The 24,740-nt window shown below is 40.5% G+C and overlaps 2 protein-coding genes across 4 annotated transcripts; one reads left to right on the forward strand and one right to left on the reverse strand.

Annotated features, from left to right (window-relative positions):
- The first annotated feature begins 25 nt into the window (after window positions 1-25).
- On the forward strand, window positions 26-11,765 carry LOC116943199 (synaptosomal-associated protein 23-like). Its single transcript, XM_032955848.2, has 8 exons — window positions 26-487; window positions 5,600-5,668; window positions 6,868-6,909; window positions 7,599-7,647; window positions 8,298-8,415; window positions 8,706-8,843; window positions 10,062-10,206; window positions 11,230-11,765. Exons 2-8 carry the CDS (start codon window positions 5,615-5,617, stop codon window positions 11,290-11,292), a joined length of 609 nt encoding a protein of 202 aa, XP_032811739.2. The 5' UTR covers window positions 26-487; window positions 5,600-5,614; the 3' UTR covers window positions 11,293-11,765.
- On the reverse strand, window positions 11,484-24,740 carry KATNBL1 (katanin regulatory subunit B1 like 1). Of its 3 annotated transcripts, none has more exons than XM_032955844.2 (12): window positions 24,541-24,740; window positions 23,046-23,191; window positions 22,557-22,606; window positions 22,380-22,459; window positions 21,140-21,456; window positions 20,674-20,789; window positions 20,496-20,546; window positions 19,828-19,917; window positions 18,779-18,886; window positions 17,880-17,973; window positions 15,317-15,369; window positions 11,484-14,256 (listed from the first exon to the last, which is right to left on the reverse strand). In XM_032955844.2, the coding sequence occupies exons 2-11, from the start codon at window positions 23,172-23,174 to the stop codon at window positions 15,337-15,339; spliced, it is 1,068 nt and encodes a 355-aa protein (XP_032811735.1). In that variant the 5' UTR covers window positions 23,175-23,191; window positions 24,541-24,740; the 3' UTR covers window positions 11,484-14,256; window positions 15,317-15,336. The 3 variants fall into 3 exon arrangements, with proteins under 3 accessions (XP_032811735.1, XP_032811734.1, XP_032811733.1); XM_032955843.2 differs by lacking the exon at window positions 11,484-14,256 and adding an exon at window positions 14,506-14,848; XM_032955842.2 differs by lacking the exon at window positions 11,484-14,256 and having other exon boundaries at window positions 14,506-15,369; window positions 24,541-24,739.

Consider the following 24,740-nt stretch of genomic DNA (forward strand, 5'->3'; position numbering starts at 1 on the left):
CGTCTGAAAAACAGCTATAGAGCTCGGTGGACCTTACGTGGTAAGATAAAAAAAATAGTTTAGTTTACTGGACATCTATGAAAAAGAGCTTCATGGCTCATCGGATTCCTCCATGGATTGACGGCTATGTAAATATACCAACTCGGGCGGCGTCGCGTTTCTTCCTTGTTGCGTGTGCCGCAGGAATTTCCAACGTGGTGTTATTTTGTTTAGCCTCTGCGTGCGTAATGTTCTTCTCTTCCCCCCCACCCATTTACACAATTCCTGTGCCTCGGAGGGTGGCGGCCACCCCCTTCCCGTTCCCGTGGGCGGTGCGCGCTCGCTGGCTCAGCTACTTGGGTCGTCGTAGTCGTCGTCGTCAACTTCCACATTCTCCGGCTTTTAGTCATCAAGACGTTCTGCCGCTACTCACCATTCCCCGAGGTTTTTTTTTTGTTAAACAAAAACGGCTTAACCGCACAACTTCTTCGTTAAGAAAAAAATAAAGGTGAGTTGAGTGGCTTTTGAATCTTCCTACGTACGTTAAGAAGGGCAGGGTGCGCGCGTGCGCGCATGTGTATATGTGTATGTAGTGTAGGGAAATATCAGACAAGAGTTGTGTGTGGCAGAGGCACGGATGGTGTTATAAAGATAGGCAAGAGAAGAACGTAACCGGTTGGTGGTGTATATATATTCTTGGTTCTTTCGGTTAAAGTCACGGAGAAGGGAAACAATACAATAATAAAAAATATAAAACAATAAAATTCTCACGACGTTTCGACTGCAACACGAGCAATCATTAGCACCACGGAGAGCGATTTGACAGTTTGTTCAGATGATGAAACTTTCAGCTGCTTCAACAGTTGCCGTGCATTGTGGCGTTGTTAACGCATATGGGCTGCATTAAAAGGGGGAGAATGGACACGCCGCGTATAACCCGTCGATTGTGTAGTAGTGTCTGAACTTAGTTTGTGTTTTCATTTCATAATCATCATCATGATCATGATAATCATCATGATCATCATGATCAGTGAGTGGCTTTTGAACAATCCGCTGCGTGGATGAAAGCTTCCACAAAGCCGTTCACCATCTCTCTCGGGACTGCGATGTAATTAATAATTCACCCAATCAGCAACAAATTGGTTGGTTGATGATTGGCAGAAAGGTCGGGTTTTTACTGTGTTTACGAGCTTGTGTTGGTAGCTAGGTATTGTGTTGGTAACTAGACCGCATAACAATCGTGCTCACTGTTTTTACACTCGTAAGCGCTAGAACAACTAAGGGTATATATATGACCGTAAGTCATACTACAGTACACGCACTCTATATGTTTATTAATTCATTGGTAACTGCTGAACACATGTCTCGCATATTTGTCAAGGTTTTTTTTTAGACTGCCACAACCAAAACGACAGCTGTTAACACTGCCCTCCCCCCGTCTCTTTCGCTGTCTCTCAATGCAAAACAAACCCTTTAAAATATCACAATTGCCGTGTGCGAATTCAGCGCTACACTACGTGCGGCACTGCATTGCAAAGACATTTTTTAAAAAAAAAATCCAACAACCACTTCCTCGTTCAGCGCATGGACTCCAGAGGAAGGTTGGGGTTTGTACAAGACTTAACAAAAAAAAACACATAACCCTGCTTCCTTAAATTTTTTATAGGCTCGAGTTGCGTAAACACCATGCGTCGCGCGCTGTGGAGAAGGTCCATTGCCCCGAAACGTCGCCTTGTTTACTCTGCAGGCCCAGGGTGTTCTGGACGAGTGTGTGTCGAGTTCGATTTTTGTTGTTTGTTAATTAAACGTGCCCAACGCAGCGGAATTGAGAGTCGCCAAATAATTGTTTTCAAGTTCCACGATTGGATTTGCTAAATGTGGCAGAGGGAAGGCAGGCGGTGGATGGATGAAAAAAGCCGCGTGACACCCCTTTGGGAGCAATCCCAGCATTGTTTTTTGTCGTTCAATGGAGCCTATGGGGCCGTCCATAAATGACGTCACGCGATTTTGGACGATTTTTGACCCCCCCCCCCCCTCGTCACACGGCGTCACAAAAAGTCAGACCCCCCAAATATGACGTCACAAAGCTCTGCCCCCCCCCCCCCCCCCCAATATCTAAAACATGCTTCAAATCGCTTTAAACTATTGTCATTGTAGTGCGTATTTAATGTGGCGCTGCACTCTGATGTTGTAGGAGAAAACATTTATCAAAAAGTCAATTTAATTCAATAGAACGTGTTGTCTATATTTAACGTTACGCATTTTTATGTGACGTCACATTTCTCACCCCCCTTCCCCCCATCGTCACACATCGTCACAAATATCTGACCCCCCCACCCCCCCCTAGGTGCGTGACGTCATTTATGGACGGCCCCTATCACTAAAATGTTTAACCTTTCTTGAGTGCATGTGCATCTGCTGGTATAGCCTGAAGAAATTTCGTCCGGCGACTTTTCCTGCCAGTCCGTGCAGCATAAAATCGACTGCCCAACGTTACAAAGGAACAAAAATATAAGACGGCAGTGTTGTGCTAATTCTCCTCCCCCCAATTGTTTTAATTGTTGTACAAACGTGGTGAAATTAAAGTCTCAACGTAACATTACAATGCAGCGCTGTACATTTCTCGACGGCAAGCTACGATTTATAAACACAACCTTTGTTTATTTTTTTTTATTTAAAGCTTTCGTGACTGCAGGGATTCATATTCTTGGTTCTTTCGGTAAAGTCACGTAGAAGGGAAACAATAAAATAATAAAAATATAAAACAATTAAATTCTCACGACGTTTCTACTGCAACACAAGCAATCATCATCAGGTGTGAAAACCACAACAAGAAAATTTGAAAAAAGTGGCGTTTTATTTTTAACGTTAGCACCACGGAGAGCGATTTGACAGTTATTCAGATGGACGAGTCCATCTGTGTTCGGAAAAGAGGAGGGGGGAAACGAAAAATAATGGATGCGGTCTGAAAGCCACCATAAGCGTGAACAATCTCTCTTAATATTGCCTCTAAATTGAAACACAGGCCAGTAACTAGAGTAATGTGTAGTTCCTGTACAGCCACAAACCCCTAGACTGGACATTTAATAGAGGCACAGTACAGTATTATGATTCGTGGCGGCTTTCGCAGCCGTTTATTCAGCAGTGGATAGATCATGGCTGATGATCACAATGCACCATGATTTATCACCACAGTATGCGCTTTAAAATACGGTACTGTCATAGTTTGTTTAACTTTTGACTTAAAACTTTCGTGACTGCAGGAATTCATGTATTTTTTTGTTCTTTCGGTAAAGTCACGTAGATAGAAAAATAAACACTAATGTAGACTGTAGCCTGGTTCTTAATCGGAGTGAGTGTACTGGCAGTCTATAATGTAGTCTGTAGCCTGGTTCTTAACCTTGGTGAGCGTATTGGCAGTCTATAATGTAGACTGTAGCAATGGTTATTAAGCTTGGTGAGTGTACTGGCAGTCTATAATGTAGATTTATTCTTGGTTCTTTCAGGAATACAAAACAAAAACCACGACGTTTCGATCACAACACAAGCGATCGTCTTCAGGAGGAAAGAAAGTTTAACATTGCAGTGAATGACAGCGCCTCTAGTGGCCGCAGGGGTCGCCACCGAATTATGCTACGAATCTAAAAAAAACATCAATTAATGTACAATTGATAATGAGTAATTATTAATGCAATGTTTAGACTCAACAGTAGCAGATGCATCGATGCATTGTTACGGCGCTACATTGCCATCGGCACCGATCATTGACGTTTTTTTTCTCCCCCATTTTCGACGCTTAAAGCAAGTTTGACATCAGAGGCGTTATTAAGATCTTGAAACACCGAATAGAAACACCGCTTGCAAGGAATCGTGTCCGCATTAACCACGCGTACTTTTTGTTTCATACTTTTGACACTGGCAAAAAGGTCCCATTTTTTGAAGTTTAACATCGTTGCCCCACGTGGTTAATGCATGAAGTGTGGCTGGGAGTGGGGTGATGGGGAAGCAGGCTGCCCCCTTACAGCTTTGGCAGGAGGCAGCTGTGAAACCCCTGCGGCGCTTCGGGAAAACTTGTGTTGAGGCAGCACTGTTTATAACCAGAGCAGTGTCGACTACAAACACCTTCTGCCTTGGTGTTAAAAGCTTGAGAAAAACTCAATAAAAAACAAGAGACGCATCAAATCTATCATCGATACTACATTATGAGCAGGCAGCGTACAGGGTAGTCCATATGTCTTGTGACCTCCAATTAATTGACCCTGAACATTTGGTTTTATCACCCAATTTTGGCGAATTAAATGGGGGGTCACGAGACATCTGGACCACCCTGGTATTGTTGTTGACCTATTGACCTCTTGTCAAATCGCCCATAATGCATCCAATATCGTCAAATCTAAAAAAACTGAAGCAGCATTTGAGCCCGATAAGTACTTACATGGGCCACCGACATACACAATGGGTGTTATAGGCTACTCTCAGGGGCTATGCTGTGGGCAGTGCATAAAGTGGCAATGTTTTATTGGACAGTACTTCTATGCTTTTTACATTTGTGCTCCGGATCTCGATCAATTTGTGCTGACCACAAGCAAGGTGAATATGGAACAATCAATCCCCTTGAAGTAAAAACTATACTGTACGTGCATATTGTACATGCAAATGAAATTAATAAAATGTGAATGTAGTCCTGCATCGTGGAGGGGAAAGTTTTAATAAGGCAGTGTGCATTGTCCCATTGTTATTTGTGTGCTACTGTATAATGTGACTTTAGGACTCAGAGCAGCAACCAGCTGTTCACATGTCTGTTGGTCCGAGCCCACATATTTGGGGCTTGTGACCTGTATCGCACCATCGCAGACAACTGCGATAATTTCCAATGCCTGTAACAGTACTTGCGTCATGTCAAGTGTGGACATTTGGATGGGTAGGGGTTCGATAACATTGCACAGAATGGAAATCAACTCAGATCATTATGGTGGGGGAACATTTGTCCTCAGGTACAATAATAACTCCCCATCTGTCTTATTCACTGTTTATCGTAAATGTGTTAAAATGACAGCCGCATGGGACCTCAGTGGCTGTTTTATCACCATCATTAGCCACGATCAATTCACTTTTAAAGGACTCCCCAAGCCTGTGCGATGTCTCACAACCACGCGAGTGGCTATTTCAGGACGTAAAATTAAACTGTTGGCAGAGTAGATGATATAGTAGTTTCATTGCCAGACACCAACGGAGGTGATCAGTTAAATTACAATATTGTTTACAAACTTGTTATGCGTTTTTGTGAAATAACTATGGGTAGACCTCCGTTCTGTCTCCACATGCGAATAAAAACATGTTTTAGTCCACTAGCCTAATGGCTTTCCAGACCAATATTAATTCCAATGAGTTTGTCAGCTAGTTGGAACAAACGTAATTTTTCGTGGTGGTACAACTACATCGTTTAGTCAAGTATACTGGATCTAAAGTCTGCAGTGGGAGGCGGTGAATTGGGGAAAGCTGAGAGGAAAGCAACACTGATATTTTAAGTTCAGCTGCACACACCCCTCGGGCTTTGAAACGAAGTCAAAAAGCATTGATGAACATCCGCGCTGTGCATTTCTTTGTTCCATTTATTCAGACCCTCTGAGCCACCATGGATGAGGATTCGTATAACGTACAAATAAAAGCCAACCAACTCACCGATGAGGTACGTCATCATAGTGCATCAAAGTTCACAGTTTTACAGTAATGCGGGAAACTCTGAGTGCTGGTTTTTACTCATTGCAGTACAGTGAAACTCGCTTTGTCTGTGCCACTGTTTAATATTTCTATTATCTGAACTCCTGAAATGATCTGCAGAAAATCCTATTATCCGCTAATTAAAAGTAACCGGAATTGTTCTCTCAGAAATGCCAAATGTCTCTCATATGATCCGTGGCTTTCTGTGGATAAGAGCGAGTGACTTGAAAGTGGTGACGTGTATCCTATTATTCAGCAATAGCCACACAGATAACAGCAGTAATATCGGTGGATAAACACAACTTTCATTCACCAATCGTGCTCCCCTCCACATTCATGGAGGAATTTGACTACAGTACTGTCCTTTGGTTGCCAGGTAATGTCATTTTTAGTGACATTTGTTTTTGTCTATAGTTCGAAGTCATTGGGCCAGCAAATAGTGGGTTGCGTGATTTTGGTCTTAAGTATATTCCGTAATATACTAAAGTACATTTTGTAAGAAAAAAAAATCGCCAAGATATAAGAAATACAAAAAATTACAAGGGCCAAAAATTACAGTATTTAACACAAAATAATCATGAGCTTTGTGGAGAATACGTTGTTGGTGAATGCAGGGAAACACAATTCAATTTTTTGTGATCTAAAATTATTTCACGGTATGCATGTGTTCTGTATAAAGTGCTGGGTAAGGCCCCATATCTGCCATTGGCAACTAATGACTTTGCTGGGTGGTCTTGTCACTCGCATATCAGATACGACAATAAGCATGTCCATGTCCATGAGCTTGAATAGATTTACGTTATATTGGTCTTGGCACCGGATGATAATTTTTTTATTCAATGCTGACCTACATAGTCTGGGAGCCAGAGTAGCTGATAGCTGACAACGATAAGTGATAGATAACATTTCCCTGGAGGTGCAACAAACGATATTTGCAGAAAATATATTTTTAGACGTGAATGTAATTCCATTGAACGCTGCCTCATCATCTAGCCACCCACATTTACTTGTTATTGTAAATGCAACGTAAGCACCGCATTACTGTTGCTTATCATCGAGGCAGTTTTCATTGCATCACTGATTTATTTTTATAAAGTTCCTTCAGTGCAGCATTCATAATTCGTTTCCCAACCCAATTTTTTTTACATTAAATGTGGTCTCTTACAGTCGTTGGAGGCCACTCGTCGGATGCGGAATATGGTGGTTGAGGTAAAAAGCATTTCATTAACATATGTAAAAGAAACATGATTAATCATATTGGCATATATTGTGGTAACTAGATTACACTGACAATTTACATAGCCATAGCCATTCAACAAACTAAGTTATTGGCACTCAATTATGTATTATTCGTATGTCGACTCTAAAAGTTTTTCAGTTTCGTGACATATAAGGTGAACCATTTCCAGTGTATTATGATTTAATCAAACACACTTTAGTATTGGAATATTCTCACATTACATTTAGCACTTGCATTAAAAACGTTAGACTTGTTTGGCATACTTTGGAGATAATAAACCTATATATAATAGCCATCCATCAGTGCTCAGTACTACAGCCCATGTAAATAGACCGGTGACTTTTAATGTGAGATTAAATGCGATTAATTCCTTTTAGAAAAAAATGCTCTTGACATGTCTCCGCTAAAGAATTACATTTTAGAAAAATTTTCAAGTTTAGTATGTGTGTTATTGATGCAAGTTCAAACACTGTATATAATTACATGAGCTAAATTTAAACATGTGCTTTCTTTGGCAGCATCTTTATTGTTATTGCATGTGCTAGTATTTAAATTAACTATTGAGTGATTATTTTTGTTCTTAAAAAACGTTGGTTAATCAATACAGGCAATTTATGCATCTAATTTTTAAGGTTACAATAAACTTTATTTTTTTCAGACTCAAGCTACTGGGGCTAATACACTTGTTATGCTGAATGAGCAAGGAGGTACTGTGTCTGTGAATAGTGCATAGGCACCATATTCAATAAAGACCATCTGCTTAAAATCATGCCACGATTCCAAGCATGCAACATGCAAGGATTCCAAGCAGCAGCCATACCACATGCATTTTTATACTGTGTGAATCAAGTTTAAACATGTAACAACATCATAGTCTTCACCACACATGTTCAATATACCAGCAGATAAAGGTATTTTCCATGCTGTCACCCTTCAGTCCCGTAATGCCAGAATCCATCTCACCCTCACGCATGAGCAGATTTCACCTATTCATCTTCACGGAGGTCTTCCTCTCTCTCTCTTTTGGCGACCATTCCATCACTATTCTCGTCCATTGGCCATCATCCCCTCTTGCGATGTGTCCCACCCATGCTTGCTTTGCTTAAGAGTCGATATAAAGTAAATGTGTGGTTGTCCACAGATGTGTTCCTCTTTCTGTCTCTCCATGCTTATTTGCATAAGTTTTATCTTTTGCTCCACGTTCTTTTTCAGAGTCCATGTTTACAATCCGCATGTTATGGCAGATAATATTCCTAGGTTGGAAACTTTCTATTTTAGGCACAGTATTGTACAATGTATAAAAATTCATTAACATGTTCACGGTCTCTAGTCAATTGATTTAATATGGATATTTCAGAGCAACTGAATACAATTGAACAGAACTTGGATCATATAAATGAAGACATGAAGGAGGCTGACAAATACATTAGGCAGATGTCAAAATGCTGTGGACTGTGCATCTGCCCATGTAACAAGTGAGTGAGTTCTTCTTCAATGTCCATCTAACAACTGTTCCAATGCGTGATTGTTTAAAATCGGCATTGTTAGCCTTAAATATATTGCTTTAATTGCAAATGTTGAAGTTTATGCATTTCATTGTTTTCACGATGCATCATTATTTAACCCACTAAAATGTTTACTGTTGCACACTAATTATGCAGATTCTCCTTTGTAGTCACTCCATGCTTTACAATTGTAAGCCGTGCACTGCAGTTGTTAGGCCGTGCTTATGAGAAGCGAATAGACCTTACTTTGATGTGCGCAGGATGAAGAGCAGTGACAACAAAGGTGCTTACAAACCGGCGGTGTGGGGCTCCATAAGCAAAGAAAAGGTGGTCTCTGAGCAACCAGGCAAGGCAGGCCAACAAGGCCAGCCTCAAGCCAGTGGACCTTTCATCAAAAGGTGTGCAATGTGATTGTATCATAGTTAATTCCTGTGCAAATGAGCATAAAGGGAGTGCTTCTCTCTTGTTAACAGCCCTCAGCCAATTGTGGAAATTCCACATTTGCTATGGTGGGGATGAGTATCCCAAGGGCAACCACTGTTGACTTCCCCACTGTGGTACTCATTTTCATTATTTCCACCCCGTAGGTATCATGGGCTGATTATTCCCCCCCCCCCCCAACCAAGATTTGAACTCACAACCTTAAGATTGTGAGCTGCTTGCTCTCCAGCTGAGTCACCTGGTTAGATACTACTGAGATTGTGGTGAACCAGGAATTGCTCAATTCAAAGCCAAGTCAACTCAGTGCTGTCAATTGAAAAATGTTCAAGCAACTATTCTCTTGTTTTTTGACACATCGTATTTTCACCACCATCCATGATGTTTGCCCATCGAAATAATATCCAGTAGAGTTGAGCCTGGATATTGCTTGGATAGGTGACCATTATGCAAAATAATGTATTGTTGGCTGCTGCGAGGCTACATTGTCAACAGAAGGCAGTAAAGCAAAATCCAATGGACTGTTTAATGTTTGAACCTCAATGCTTTCCACCTTCACAAACTCGCACTAACCAGTGTGAAGTATCGTCAACAGCAACAGCCGACATTCGCCACTAAGTGGCGGCGACATTACCATGGCGCTTGTGCCAGGCTATGTGCACTTGGTCAAATAACCCCCATGACAGACACGGCTTAAGTAAGCTTTCATCCAATAGTGGATTTCCAAAGGCTGTACATGAGCATTCACCAACACTATTTGGGTAGAGCAGGCTTTGCGAGCCATGGATATATATTGACCATATCTACGTGACTTTTTATGTTCTGTATCCCTAGTAAATTATATTCTGGACTTGACAACAGTGAGATGTGGGAAGGTTTAATGTGTGGCCTGTTCCAGAATTGAAACAGTGCCTATATTGGCCAACATTCAGTCACTTTAAATGGCAACAGACTTAAAAAAAAAATGCACATGAAATAAAAAGTACTTGATAGTTATTTTGGGTTATGCCAGATGTCCAACATTTTGTTCCACATACTGGGAGCCTCTACAGGCAAAAATAGTGAAATTAAGTTATGGAAAATAAATGTACTGATGCTGGCAGTGTTTCCTTCTTACAGGTGCTATTGTCCTGACGATTGTGCCACTGTGGCCCGTCTCTGCTGCTTGCCTCCTACAGGATCACCGATGATGACCGTGAGGATGAGATGGAGGAGAACCTGCAAGAAATCGGTGATATTATAGGGAACCTCAAAGGCATGGCTCTGAATATGGGCAACGAGCTAGACCAGCAGAATACACAGCTCGAACGGCTGAATGAAAAGGTCAGGAGCAGCGGAACTTCAGAACACGTAACATCAGCACATGCCATTAATAATGGACGTTTGGCTGCGCAAACATACATTATATATCTCAAGGATCTATCACCGAATCTAAAGGCATTAAAGTACAATTTACAATTATAGGAGCGAGAATGCTCCAGCGGCCCGCACACTGCACAATTAATCCGATAACACAAGTTCGATTCTCGACCACGGCTAACATCTGTGGCTGGTGATATCTGAATCAGTTCTTGGTGCACTCCTGAACCCCTGCCTTCAATTGATGAATCAATGTACTGTTTTGATACGAGCCTAGCATGTATTAATACCATTTTCCATGAAAATTTATATTTCCATTTATTAATATTGTTACAGTACATTAACAAGTGTAAAGGTATAATGCTGTCGATTTGCTGACAATCGATTCTTACTCTCAGTACATGTATTCAATCATGTATATAAGAATGTTTTTATATACCATGTATGCAACAGGTTCACATGGCCCCATTACAGCTAAAGGCTGCTGCATTCCCCACAAAATGTAAAAATGTTTTGTTTTAATTGAGTCATGATCCACATTTGGAAAATTAATTTAAGCGCAAAGGGTGTCAATTGATGCAGGCCTAGTGAAACGCTTGTGCTGGTCACATTTCATAAGCTATTTGAAGCGATGAGCATGGTTCGTACTTGGATAGGTGACACCAGGTGTGGCTATACTCCTGTTTGCTCCCACATGCAAAACACTAATTTGTGGTCAAACATCCAAATGCAGAGACTCGGTGACACTTTCCCAGGTAAATTATTTCCATTGATATTATTATTATTATTGGCATATATACCAGTTTTTCTGTTTTATGACATGTTACAATAGCAGATGCTGGAGTGTGGTGATGGCATCTGCTGGGCCATGAAACAAACTATCCAAAACAGATATGGATGGGTAGCACTGGTCCAAATTCACAATCCTAAATACTGCTTGATGAACATGACAACTTATGGTGGTTGAACTTTGACATTTCCTTGCAGGCGGAGCTTAACACATCTCGAATTAATCAATCAAACCAGAACGCAACAAAGCTACTGAAGTAACATACTTCTGGGAACAAGATATCACGACTAATGATACATATTTAGATATAGTAAGCCATTGCATTAACTCAATTCCACTTCAGCAACATTCTTTTATATTGTTGCACAAGGAGCCATTTTTTTTGTTTACAATACAATCAACTATATTGAGTACATTATTTAAATGCTTTGAGCCATTTTTGCCGAGGCAAAATAAAGCACTATTGAATGGTCAAAGTGAAAACTATTTTATCAAAACTTTATATTCGCCAACATGCTTATATACAATTACCAATTAACATTTTCAAATACTAAAATTATATTTTACACTTCTTTACAATAATCTTTTTAAAGTTCCGATTTAAATGTGAATACGTACTTGCTAACCACCTGAATATTAATGGTAAACATGTTCAAACCCCTGTTACTTAAAACTTTGCTTTATTAACATGTAAATTGTGTGTACATTATTTTAATAAAATGAATATTCTTTCTGTTGAGTGGCAGTGTTTTTAGTTAAGTTGCACATCTGAAGGAAGTTTATGACCAGGTAGGATTTGACGTTCTTTTCACCTAACCTCAAGGCCCAGTTTTGCAGACAGGGAGTCGGTTCTAGCCAAGCAACACAAAACTCATTCATTGCTATTCGTGTTTGACCTGATGGGGTCAGTTGGGGTTCCTCAAGACACCTGAACCACCTTGTACAAGGATCCACAGGTCCCAAAGTCATCACTTACCTTCCAATCATACGCTACCATCACATCAAAGGGCTCTGTTTAAGAATTCTGTATATAACATTCACTCATTACAATCACTCACCCCGAAGCATATTTTCCATAGGCAGTCTATTGAACGTCCTAACTAGTTTTTTTTTTCCCATTGAATGGAAAAGCCTCCACAGGCTAATAACCTTGACACACACGTTGTAAATGTCACCTTGCCATTTGAAAGGGGTTTTTTTTCTCATATAATGCTTGATGTGATCTTTGCATATGGGAGACCAATAAAGCCTCTGACAATTATTTAAAATAAAAAAAACATGTTTATTGGTCATTACCAAATATCTCAATGAATCGCAGTACTTATTCATCAGCTGCTGCTAGGTGTGTCCGAATTATATCAACCACTGGAATGCACTGTATTTCGGCGTGTTTCAAATAACCCTGCATTCGAAGCCATTCAAGCACAACCCTGGGGATATCACACACCCAGCCAGCGATACTGCTGGCAAAGCATTTTACGATTACATTGACAGAGTGCATTCGTTTCTTCCGAGATCACTTCAAAGTCCAATTGTTGTAAAATACATAAATGTTGATACAGGTTGAGTCACAGGGGAGGTGGGGGGTGGAGCTATTGCCCCAACTTTTCAGATTTGGAGCACTCTGTATACTGGAGGAATCCAATGAACTATAAAGCTATTTTCTACAGATGTCAAGTAGAGGGGTGTACAATAGATATCAGATCCTCCCCCCCCCACCCTAAAAAAAATCCTTTGGACAGGAAAGTAGAAGACATTTTCTTCCAACTGTGCTATGGGTGTTTAGGACGAGACATATAATCCATTCTTAACTTGCATAGCAGATCCCCATCCCATGTCCAAGAATAGCCAGTGGAAGGGAAACGTGCAGCACTTTTTGTCCTTGCTTGCGCCACTCCTGGTAGAAAGGCCTCCATTTGAGGGCACTCCAGAGGGTGTTTGGCACATCCACACTAGCCATATATTTTTTTGGGGAAAAGGTACCCACATTATTACCCCACCACACGCATATTTCTGGTCGACAAACTGGTGTATCCACTTACATTGTGCTGTGTGGGGACTGAGGTGGGGGCGCATTTAAGAGAACTTGCTCGTGCGTTCAAATGCCACACTAGCAGATTGAATCGAACCAGCAACCTCTAAATCACAAGTCCATTGCATCACAACAGCATCCTCTGCAGAAAGAAATATCACGAAGTATTCTTCATCGATAGTTATATCTTAAGCAAAACAAAGGGCCATACATCCACCCAACCTGGCAGAATGTTTGTCACATGGCACCTAAACCAACTGTTAATTCTGCTCTGGCATTTGGACCAAATAAGTGCAAAAGAAAATGTTATAGAGTTTGTGTTTAGCAGATAGTGACGGCCATGCCCACAACTTACTGTTGCCATATAATTTAGCCACCTCCACTTGCCAAATGCTGGCACACTTAATGCTGGTTGCAGGTTATGGTGCAGGAATAGGACAGAATCACGACTTTTAACTCTTGTTATGTTTAGAGAGTGACAACCCAAAATGTTTGGAAAATAATGCCTGGGTTTAACGTTGCAAACAACCGCTGACAGCCAACTTTCCCAATCGGTGCCAAGCATGGATTATGTCACTATAACAATGTTGACTTACAAGGCCCAAAGTTTCCACTAGAGGGCGACATGGGGTCTCTTCCACATGGAAAATGCAGTTTTCCGTTGTCCAAGGAAAAGGCTATTGAATGAGATGTACTGTACTTGGTTTAAAAGTAATGTTCTAAAGATGTTCACAACACCTACCTTTCACATGAAGCGATGAATTATTAAATCTCATGTACATTTGCTTACTTCTAGAGTAGCATAGAGCATTCCTTACATCGAAATAAGTTATTTATTTTTTATCCAGAACAATTGTGATGACCTGTCATTTCTATAGAGGTTCACATATCTGACCGTTTCACATATCCACCTGTACCTCAGTTTCCAGCGAGTTGGATATGCCACATTACACCATATTTTTTTTTCTTTTACGCAATTGTGAACAACAGCCATATCAGACGTTAATGCAACTAATCGGCATAATCATTGGTCCACTGCAGCTCAAAGACTCACTCCGACAAGGCGTGTGGTGAAGCTAGGAGATGTCCATGTGCTCGGAATTTGAAGGCCTGGAGACTAGAATCGGTGATTTCGCCGACAATGTGTTCAGGGAGGCATTTCCATATCCAGACAGCAGAGGAAAGGAAGCTTCTGTTCAAACATTACAATGCAGCGCAAATATTTGCTGACCACCAGGCATTGCGATGGCTAAATCGTCATTCCTTCCGCTGCCATTGCATTGTGAGCGTTAGAATCGACATGGATGGAAAATAGATGCATATGAAGTTGGTAAACAAAAATATCTCCTCACAAAGTATGAGTCATTAATTTTGTTTAAATATTCCATTTTATATACAGTATTGTACAAGCCATATAAGCACAACACAAATGCATAAATAATTCAACATTCACAAAATATTTTATTAATTAAGAAACATTTACACTTCACTACCATGCACAACACCTACACATCAATGCAGTAAGAAATATATTCCAACAGGTACCATTTATATTGTTACTAGTTTCAAAAGCTAATTTTGTCAGTCTAGAAACACTTTTTAGTAGTTATTGGGAAGCAAAGTTCATATATGGCAATGTAAAGAGAAAACTAGAAACAGTCTTCAAACAGGAATCATTTACAATAAGAGCAAAGAATAAATAAAAATGTAAGTTTGGCTGATTTTATTTATATTGACAAGAGCATACACTGTACCAAGTCTCCATATCCATCCTACTGGTGCAACTTTGCTTGCATGTGGATCAAGAAAAAGGGCCTTACATTATGACGAAACAAACATCCAACCACACAGTCATGTTCAAACACCGCACTGGAATGTAATGCTACTGGAGCATGGATTTAGATAAGCCTAAACAAGCAACAATTACGAGAAAAAGTGCGAACTAAAAAACAGGTTGTACAGCGAATCTAATTTTTAAACAATATATTAAACGTGTTTTTTTTTGCATTAAACACTTCAATATGAAGCAGTTAAGTGCTTGTGATGGCTTGTTTTAGCATTATAAATTTGGACACAGGTAAATTTTCTGTTGGTGGACAGCCACGTAACTTGAACCCTGACTCCCTCGGCCACCCGTACCGTATCCAGTGGTTGAGACTCAAGCACTCTGAAAATTAAAAATTATTTTTGACTGCAGGATCTAAAAATAAGTCTTGAAAGCTCAGTATACTGCTCATAAAATTCAGGCTCACCAGTAGTGTGGTCTACGGTTTCAGAGCTCTTCTTTTAGAGAAGTAAATATTTCCTGGTGAAGAAAAAAAGAGAACATTCTTCATGCATGCTTGGCAGCTGGCTACAACTTTTCATTTCAAACAAAACCAATAAAACACTCGTGATTTAAATTTTGATTTAAAGCTTTCGTGACTGCAGTAATTCATATTCTTAGCTCTTTCGGTAAAGTCACGTTGAAGGGAAACAATAAAATAATAAAATATATATAAAACAATAAAAAATATCACGACGTTTCGACCATAACACAAACGGTCATCATCATGATTGTTCACGCTTACGGTGGCTTTCAGACAGCATACATTAATTTTTCGTCTCCCCCCTCCTCTTTTCAGAACATAGATGGACTCGTCCTTCTAAACAAACTGCCAAATTGCTGCCCGTGATGCTAAAATTAAATAAAAACACCGTTTAAAAATAAATAAATGTGAACCGCCACTTCTTTCAAATGTTTCTTGCCGTTGGTTTTCACACCTGATGATGACCGTTTGCGTTATGGTCGAAACTCGTGATTTAGTTTCAGCAAAAGTTCTATAAAATTGTACACGCAATAGTGTCTAGTAGAGGGATTTGTCACGAATATTCTTAAAAAAATATATCAATGTATTCTCATGGATGAATAGCACTTCCTTATGTTCAATAAAACGAATTTAATTACCATAGAATCACAATAGATTTGGGTAACTGAGGCCAAGTGCCCTTTGCACAACAGGACAACTATAACATTTCACAACTCTTATCCCTCCAGTCCCAAAAATACATCTGAAAATGTAAAAGAATGAGCATACTAAAAGAAGCTGTTGCCTATAAGATGGACGTGCATGGAATAGTGTTGTCAGCAGAGACATGGACACTGAGAAAAGGAAGCATCAGACACATGGGGTGTTTTGAATGGAGAATATCAGCTGGACATAAATGAATAAAAAAACGTGCAATAGTAGGTTAATGCGAAGAGTAGTTGGATTGGACCAATTAAAAGTTGGCAAAAACTCAATCGGGAATTTTTATTCTATATTTAAGGCTTTCGTGACTGCAAGGATCCATACTCTTTGGTTCTATTTGGTAAATTCACGTAGGTAAAAAATAAAACAACAAAAATCACGTTTCGGCCACAACACAAGCAGCCTTCATCAGGTGAAGGGATCAGGCTGTCTCAAGGACAGCGCTGGAGTGAAACACAGCCACGCTCAGACCGCGACCTTTAAGCTGTGTGCGAGGAAACAAGGTGCCTTGACAAAGGAATTAGCATAAAAAATAGCATTTGATGCTAATTTGACAAAGGAATTAGCCGACTTAGCATAGAGGTGGTGTACGGGTGCACATGCCGGTTGGCGCGGGGGGGGGGGGGGGAGTTTACCTATTGATGGTGTGAAAAGGGAATTTTTAAGAGCTGCGAAAGTTTGGGGTACCACTACTTGAAAAATATACTGTACCATTGAAAATTGGTTTAATGTTTGGTTCGATTTAAAACATATTTCCAATGGTTGCTTAATTTTAAACCATCTTCTCGGTTGAAATTGTGTCTGTGCTTGTAGATCTGAATTGCCTCGTGAACAAATCTCTGATAAAAACCCGTGGGTTTGCAAAGAACCTTGGTATCGGAGAAAATTATATCGTGATCACCCACAGCGTTGTAACAATGATCAGGGAATTTTTTATAACAAAACGTTTTTTTTTTTTTACCAAGCAAGGCCCACTGAGCTATATAGCTCTTTTTGAGAAGTGACCTGGACATAAATGATAGCTCAATGAAGTGGCTTATCATGTGGAAATTTCTAGCAGCCCAATCTAAACACACGTTTCTAATTGTGGACGGAAAAACTAGAGGATCCGGAGAAAAATTCACGCGTCCATGGAGAGAACATGCAAACTACAAACACACAGGTTAGTTAGTTAACATCTCACCACCATGGAGTGAAGGCGTGCTAAAAGTAAGCTCTATAATTAAGGATTTTGGGGAAAAAATCTACAAGGTAGAAAAGGATACGCAGTGCTAACCAACTTGAAGTATCAGAATCTATATCATGACACCAAGAGGGAAGTGCAAAACTGGATAAGATTGAGATAACTCGAGCTTAGAACCTACCCTTTGGCAAATACCTCGAAGAAAATAAAATCACGCTTAGGAAAACATGCTTGCAGGAATTGCCATCTCAACCCATAAGGAGTTGTGGAAGCATGAGCAGGGCTTGACTTGTACGAAATAAAAATCTAATTGCACTCTAAGTCTTTATAAGACTACGAGCTGTAATTTCTTATGTGTGGTCAAATACAGTCATCATTTTCCAAAGTTGGTATAAAATGAATTAATATTTAGTGATGTATCCAAATATATATATTGTTGATGCATTCTACGTAACATTATTTTATACTAAGTAGTGAAATCAATGAAAGTAAAATTGGGGCACATTTGTAGTTAACAAGTGAGCAGTTTCAACTCCAGAACTTCAGGCAGGGAAGTTGCAGTCACCAGGAGTAGTGAAGTGTACATAAAAAAACCTACAAAATTAAAATCAGCGAGCTCACCTTGGCTGCCTTGCCCGTGTCACCAGGTAAGGAAGCAAGTTTATCCACTTGTTCTGTCATCGTGTGCAGCCACTCTCGTAAGTGCAAGGCATTCCTGCATAGCAGACAAAATTAAAGTATTTGATTTTCGTAACAAAATTAAGGTGCGCTTTCCTGAGCGACATATCTTAAAGGAAACATATATTGGTGGCATTCTAAAATAATTCTGAAAGAGGCATCTATTGACGAAAGGTGTTTTTGAATTGCATCCTAAACGATCACTGCAGTTTAAGGATTCAGCATCCGCCACTGAGCAGATGCGTGTATGCATACTGAACTTCTTTCGCACCATACGTAGCCAACCGTTCTAATCGGAGGTGCAATGCACACTATCTAATATGCATCTGTAAATGAAGGAGACTGGTAAAGCTTAGCTCAAAATGTACAATGAGGGTGTGGAGGGAAATCAGTTTCCGAACAGAGTTGAGTAAAAGCCTATTAGGGGACACAGATTATTTGGTCCATGCCCCCAAATGAATTTAACTGTTTGGCTTAAGCCTCATGGAATAAGCCTATTAAAGCCACTTACACATTCCTGGTGCTATTTCTGCAGCCAGACTGTTAATTCAACAAAGGGCAAAGGATGGGCTTACGTTTATCCAGCTCGCATGTGCAGTAGTTATACATGCAGTGCAATGCTGAAGCATTGTTTGTATACATACTGTTTTATCAGTGGGTGACAAGACCTGTAGTTTGTAGCAGTAAAACAATGACTGGCCATGTTTGTCCAGTGACAAAGACATATTTATAACAAAATAATCCAACAGTTGCCAGTAAACATAAACCTAGATATAAACATAACCATATTTAGTGGTAATCCTGAGTAGAGCAAACAGCACATAACATAACCATTGTCATACCTTTCATCAAAATACACTTGGTTGTCCCTCCCATTGGTATCTACAGACAGCACTGTCTTCCACTGCTTAAGGACAGCCTCGAGCCACTCCAGGGCAGTGAGGTTGTAGCTGAAAAGAGAACAGTAGCAACACTCTGGGTGAAACGATGAGTATTGGCAGGTTCTATTGATCCTTGCAAGCGGAGGGCTAAGTCGGGAACTCATTTCAAGTGCAGCTGATGACAACTACCCCTGACCTCGTGTTTAGGATCACTTCGGTAGTTTCATTACTTTGTAAAAAAAAAATCCGTTTGTGAAAAATGTGACAAAACATTGTTATATGCATCATTTTAATACATTTAGTGTGTGCAGGTGAGTATAATCTATGCACCCTTACAATGTTACTGAGTATGTTTACTCTCCAGTGACAATCACAATATTTTGTGAATTTGTACAAAAATCATTTTCCGAAGCTAGGAAAGGTTTTAATGATGTGCAATTTATGGAAATATTTGCCTAAAATCAATGTTCGAATGTCTTTAAAACTCTGACACAATTGTAAACATGCACGAGGAAGTAGTTTAAGGAATGGTTACACTTGAAAACTCTCAAAAAATATTTCAAGGTATGAAGCTCTAAGCTGACTGATTTGGCACTATCAGCAACTGGTAAAGGTGTGGTTTTGTCAGGCTAAGAGTCATGACACTATAGTGTTTTTTGCCTATGACCTATCATCCGGAATGTGCCCAGTCTCGTAAGATTTGAGGCTAAGCCAGAATAGCACATGTATGGGTGACCATCATGCGCAAAACAGGTATTTTAAGCATCCAGGGGCTATGTTGCCAGCAGAGGACAGTGAAAGAAAAACAATTATTGTACTGTACTATGCTCCAAAGTCTATGCTTCCCAAGACCAGTGTGATGAGGTATGGTCAAACAACCCCAACGACCTGCACGGTGTGGGTAGTGGATTGACCAATCCAGCAGTGGATTAACGGGCTGTACATGTACAAGCTCGGGTTACCAGTTTGAATCATAATGAAGAGAAGAAAGTATTTTATACGGAGCTTACTGTTCATATCTGCTGTTGAGCAGGGCGTCAATCAGTGGTAACAGCTCCACACAGGCTCCCAGCGGCTGTAGTTCTCTGTTCTCTTTCAGGCTAGCAGGGATACAAATGCAAAGCACTGCACATTTAGAAGGCCCACCTACAAGATTTTAATGCATTATTATTATTATCTCAAGATGCGTTCAATAACTCTCTGTTTAAGCTTATAAAATGCACCATTCGGAGATGTTTTAAAAATAGCTTCCCGAAATATTTTCAACAAATGCTTTAACAAAAATGACCAAGAATACTTGAGATAGTAGAATAGTATAAACCAGCGTTATTCACTACAAAGTAGGGGTGGAACACTGCGATTCATAAAGATGAATTAACTTAAGATTATACATCAAAGGCCCTGTATAATAATCAACGTTTATTTTATGAACAAAAATTGTATGTCATGGGTTCATGTCGCCCCTGCAGCAACTAGAAGTGGTAGCAGTCACTGGTATAATACAAATAATAATTGATGCAATGAATTGACAACTCATCGAATCACTGCCAGAAATTGTTCCAAAGCTACTGTTAAATATTTACATTGTATGTCCATATCATGTGGAAACAATGCATCGTCTTATCAAGCATTCGCTCAGGTCAGTTTTAAGATAAAGTTAATTATTGGATGTCATCACCTTTTCGTTATGATTCCGATGCAATTAGCAGCTACGCTCAGGTCACGTACCCTGCGGAGAAATCAAGGCATGTGTTAAATAGCATTTGCAATGACAAATGCATACCTTTGAAAGAGCTTAGGATATTGGGTTTTTAAAAAGTTTTGAATGCTGATATCCAGCTGATTTACGTGCCCACCTAAAGAGATAAGAGACCAAGTCAGCAGGATTGCGTTTCCAGAAGGTTAAAGCTGCATCTAGTTTGAGCTGGTAGTCAGAGAGAACCTGCATCATGTCTTCATGTTCCTGAGTTATCTGGGAAACGAAAAATGATAACAAGTTTACGCTTTAAGGAAATAAATACCTTTTTGAGGGTCATTGTAAAAATGCTCAATCAAAAATAAGACAGACATTTAACAAGGCAAGTTTTATCGTGACAATGTATTTTCGCATTACATAGGGGCAGTCGCCTACAGTGTTTTACGTTGAGAAATTAATACAGGCAATCCAACATATTTATTAAACATTTTTAGCATGTCGCGGAGGTGACAAACTTAGGATTTGAAACAACTTTATCACAATACAAACACATCACCGTATACGTTTTTGAAACGAGTGTGACTTGATCTTAATTGCCATGGCCTCGTTTTGAGCTGCACACTCACCTCTTCAATTATATATTGCTCCAATGCTCTGCTTCTCTCAGCTGTGACATCCGACAGGCACGCTCTACCAATCACAGGCCACAGGTGCCCATCCGCGACGTCGTTAGCCAGCCCGTCATGGGGCGCAAACGTACGCCCTTCACCACTGTTGCCGCCACTGCTGGCCGACGCGTGGGAGATCTCGTTCTCTTTTTCAGCCATCGACCAGTCCGAGTCGAAATCAGTCTCCTGAACAGGTGGATTCTTCAGCTCTAACACGGGCTCCAGGCACGCTCCTTCAATGTGTTCTCTGTATGGACCGTGCTCCAACTTCACCACTGTGAGCAGGAGGAACAAGAGAATAGAAAGTGCAATCTTTGCACATTCTAGGAAGGTATGCGGGATCCTTCAGATTTGTCCGATAACAATTGGCACTTGTTACTGCAAAAACTCCGGACTTGTTAACAATTGTGAATAACCTGTGTCAACAATTTTTCTTTAAAAGAGCTGTTACTTCGACTACTTATCGCACCTCCAATTAGGAAGGTTGGCTACGTACGGTGCGAAATAGGTTAAAATACATACATAACAGGTAAAATTGCAGCCCTGCAGTTTCTTGCTCAAACCACTCCTTGCACAAAGGCCTCCACTCGTGGGACCTTAAGAGCCCATCTCGAGGAAATTTGTCCTCCTCTTCCACACTTTTAAAAGGGACGATTATCTCGACTTCACCCCACTAAAACGCGACCTGCCGACCAACTTTCGTGTACTCATTTATACTCCTGGATGCACAAGGGCAGGGGATTTTAAAATCACTTTTGTAAATGCACGTGGTGGGTGATCGAACCGGCATTCTCCGTATGTGTGATTAATCCTCGCTTAACGCGTTTTCATACAACACGTTTTTTTCTATAACAGTTCTTCTATGAGGGAACACTTTTTTGCATAAAGTGGAACGCGTCCGTTCTAACATAGTTTCTGTGCAGTCAACTACTTTCCTAAACTGCGCACTATCTTACAGTACGCGGAACGATACAGTACTCGGCGTATCATCATCTCAGTTTTTTTTATTCCACCAAGGGATGACTGCAGGCTGATTTTATTGTGCAAATGTGATTTAGTCCAGAAATTTCTCGCTTAACACACCACTTTTTAGGAATGCATCTACCGCATTCCTTTTTAAAACGATTTCAATCACTAGCATGAGAAGAGTTTTGCTCATAACATAGGCACCACTATGAAAAAGCACCAAAATTCTTACCTCTATATGTTTTTCCCAATGTAGGTTGCACCAGGGAAGATGGTGAACCCTTGAGTATAGTCAAACCTTTGATTGTTTTACTGCAAAAAAAACAAAACAGTACACATATGCTTTACAACAAATACTTAACGACAAATGTAAAACTCAGAAATTCGTGAAGGTAAAAATCTTTCCTACCGCTTTTTTTCCTTTAAGTTCAGTTTGTCTTCATATGGGGAATGAGAAATCTGCAGGCATAGAGAATTCAGGCATTATGTTTAAAAGTTGTTGTCGAAATGTATATTTCAATTGTAATCAGATACCTTTGTTTTGGTAGAAAGGCTTGATAAATGTAAGATTCGTAAACGAGGCATGTTCATTCAAATTGGAAAGCAATAGACTTGGATTGTAAAACACATGATGACAACATATCATAAGTACAACATATTCCTTTACTTTAAAATGTACATGTCCATGTACTTTACAGTGTTTTGTCAATCCACTGCTGGATGATGGCCTATCCAACACCGTAAAGGTCATGGGGGTTATTATCTCAAACTTCACAGTGCTGGTCGGCGTTGGTTGGTGAAGGCGATGGAGGAATAGAGTTGTGGGATCAAACAATTATAGTCATCTGCTGCCCACATCATCGCCCCGATGAATGCATATATAAGAAGCATTGCTTGCCTTCATAATCTTGTCATCCTTGGCAATAGTAAGACGGGGAAACTTGCATTTCTCTGTTTCTGAAATTGGCACAGATTTCAAGGTTTGTCTCGTCCTTCCTTTTCCACGCTTCGCTCCAGATGCCATCATCACACACCCCCTGCCGCCTGCGAGAGAACAGCGATCCATCATCACATCCGATGCCGCTGCCATATACAGCAACTATTTCTCTCGACTGCCTTGTCACAGCCTCGAATGCCTCAAAGGGTATTATTGGGGGCCTCTTGACAAACACACCTTACTGGACGTGCAACATTCAAGAGAGCGTAGAATGATACACCATGTGCAATCCCCTCGGCTCCGAATTTTAACAGGGATAATCCCTGTAAAATATGTTAAATCTTGTGAAAATTTTTGAACCGCTGAACAAAGCGAACGCACCGACATAACACATCCGCACAATGATACCACAACACGCCGAAGAGGATATCAGAATGCGTTTATGCAGGCTTCTTATGGTGTGCCACATGTACACAGGGGGATTTACAGTAGGCTACTGTACATATTACTTAACACATCACGCACGCCTCACTTAGTGGCCCATTTGGCACAAAATAAACAAGGTTGGAGGGAGACTCCAGATGCATTGCTTTTGGGGTTATATTACATTTCCAATTAACCTGTTTCCAGAATATGTACAGTAATACCACACTGCATGGAAGAAATCGTGTTGCAAGTGCTGCATCCTTGGGCTCCGAAAGTCAATTCGTCAAATGGAAATGTTACACTTCGAAAAAATAATTTGAAATGCAAAAGGAACGAAGAACAATCTCAAAACATTCATGTACAGCAATGTCTCATTTAGACCCCGAAAACCGTCGAATGAATGGAGCGAAATGCCCCACATGCCCAGCGACAGCACCGAATTTTAACAGGGATAATCCCTGTAAAATATGTTAAATCTTGTGTATATTTTTGAACCGCTGAACAAAGCGAACGCACCGACACAACACATCCGCACAATGATACCACAACACGCCGAAGAGGATATCAGAATGCGCACGTTTACATGACAATAACGCTGCATTCACACAAGCGATACGAGATGCACGTTGTTACCAATCCTGCCAAGGAGGCATTAGCCCTGAGGCATCCTCGTCTGACACAATTAGGACCGGTCAAGGTCGATCCATTTGCAGGGTACAAGGCGTACAGGAAAAAAAATAGCCACATCCCAGGAATAGCAGTCATTTAAAAAAAACCCATTTACAGACACGTATTGCAACCGAATCATCAGGCTGTTCATAGTATTGCACAGAATAGCAACCGCGTGGCCGTATGCAAGCACAGCGGGGTTGTGGACATCTGCCCGTACGAACTGAGAGCTACCTACACAAAGAGCGAGAGGAAAGAGAGAGGGCTTTAAATGACGGCAGCGGATAGAGGGGAGTCGGGATCAAGTGAGATTGCTGATGGCATAAAAAATAACAACCGGTAAAAAGATTGCAATTCTCACCGCACACGGAACGATGTCGGCCTCCACATTCATTTGTAGAATCTCATTAGGGTCAGCTTTGCAAAAAAAGATATAAGAAAAAAAGGTTTTAATGCCGGCAAAAGTGAATGAAGACCGATCGCCGCCACTGCCTTTGACAATAGAGAGGGCCTCGGGCGGCCAGCTCCGCCCAGCCAGATCAAGCCACGCCCACAAGCACA

Source organism: Petromyzon marinus, chromosome 17, assembly GCF_048934315.1.
Source record: "Petromyzon marinus isolate PM22_M1 ecotype Great Lakes invasive population chromosome 17, UKy_Petmar_22M1.pri1.0, whole genome shotgun sequence".
NCBI lineage: Eukaryota > Metazoa > Chordata > Hyperoartia > Petromyzontiformes > Petromyzontidae > Petromyzon > Petromyzon marinus.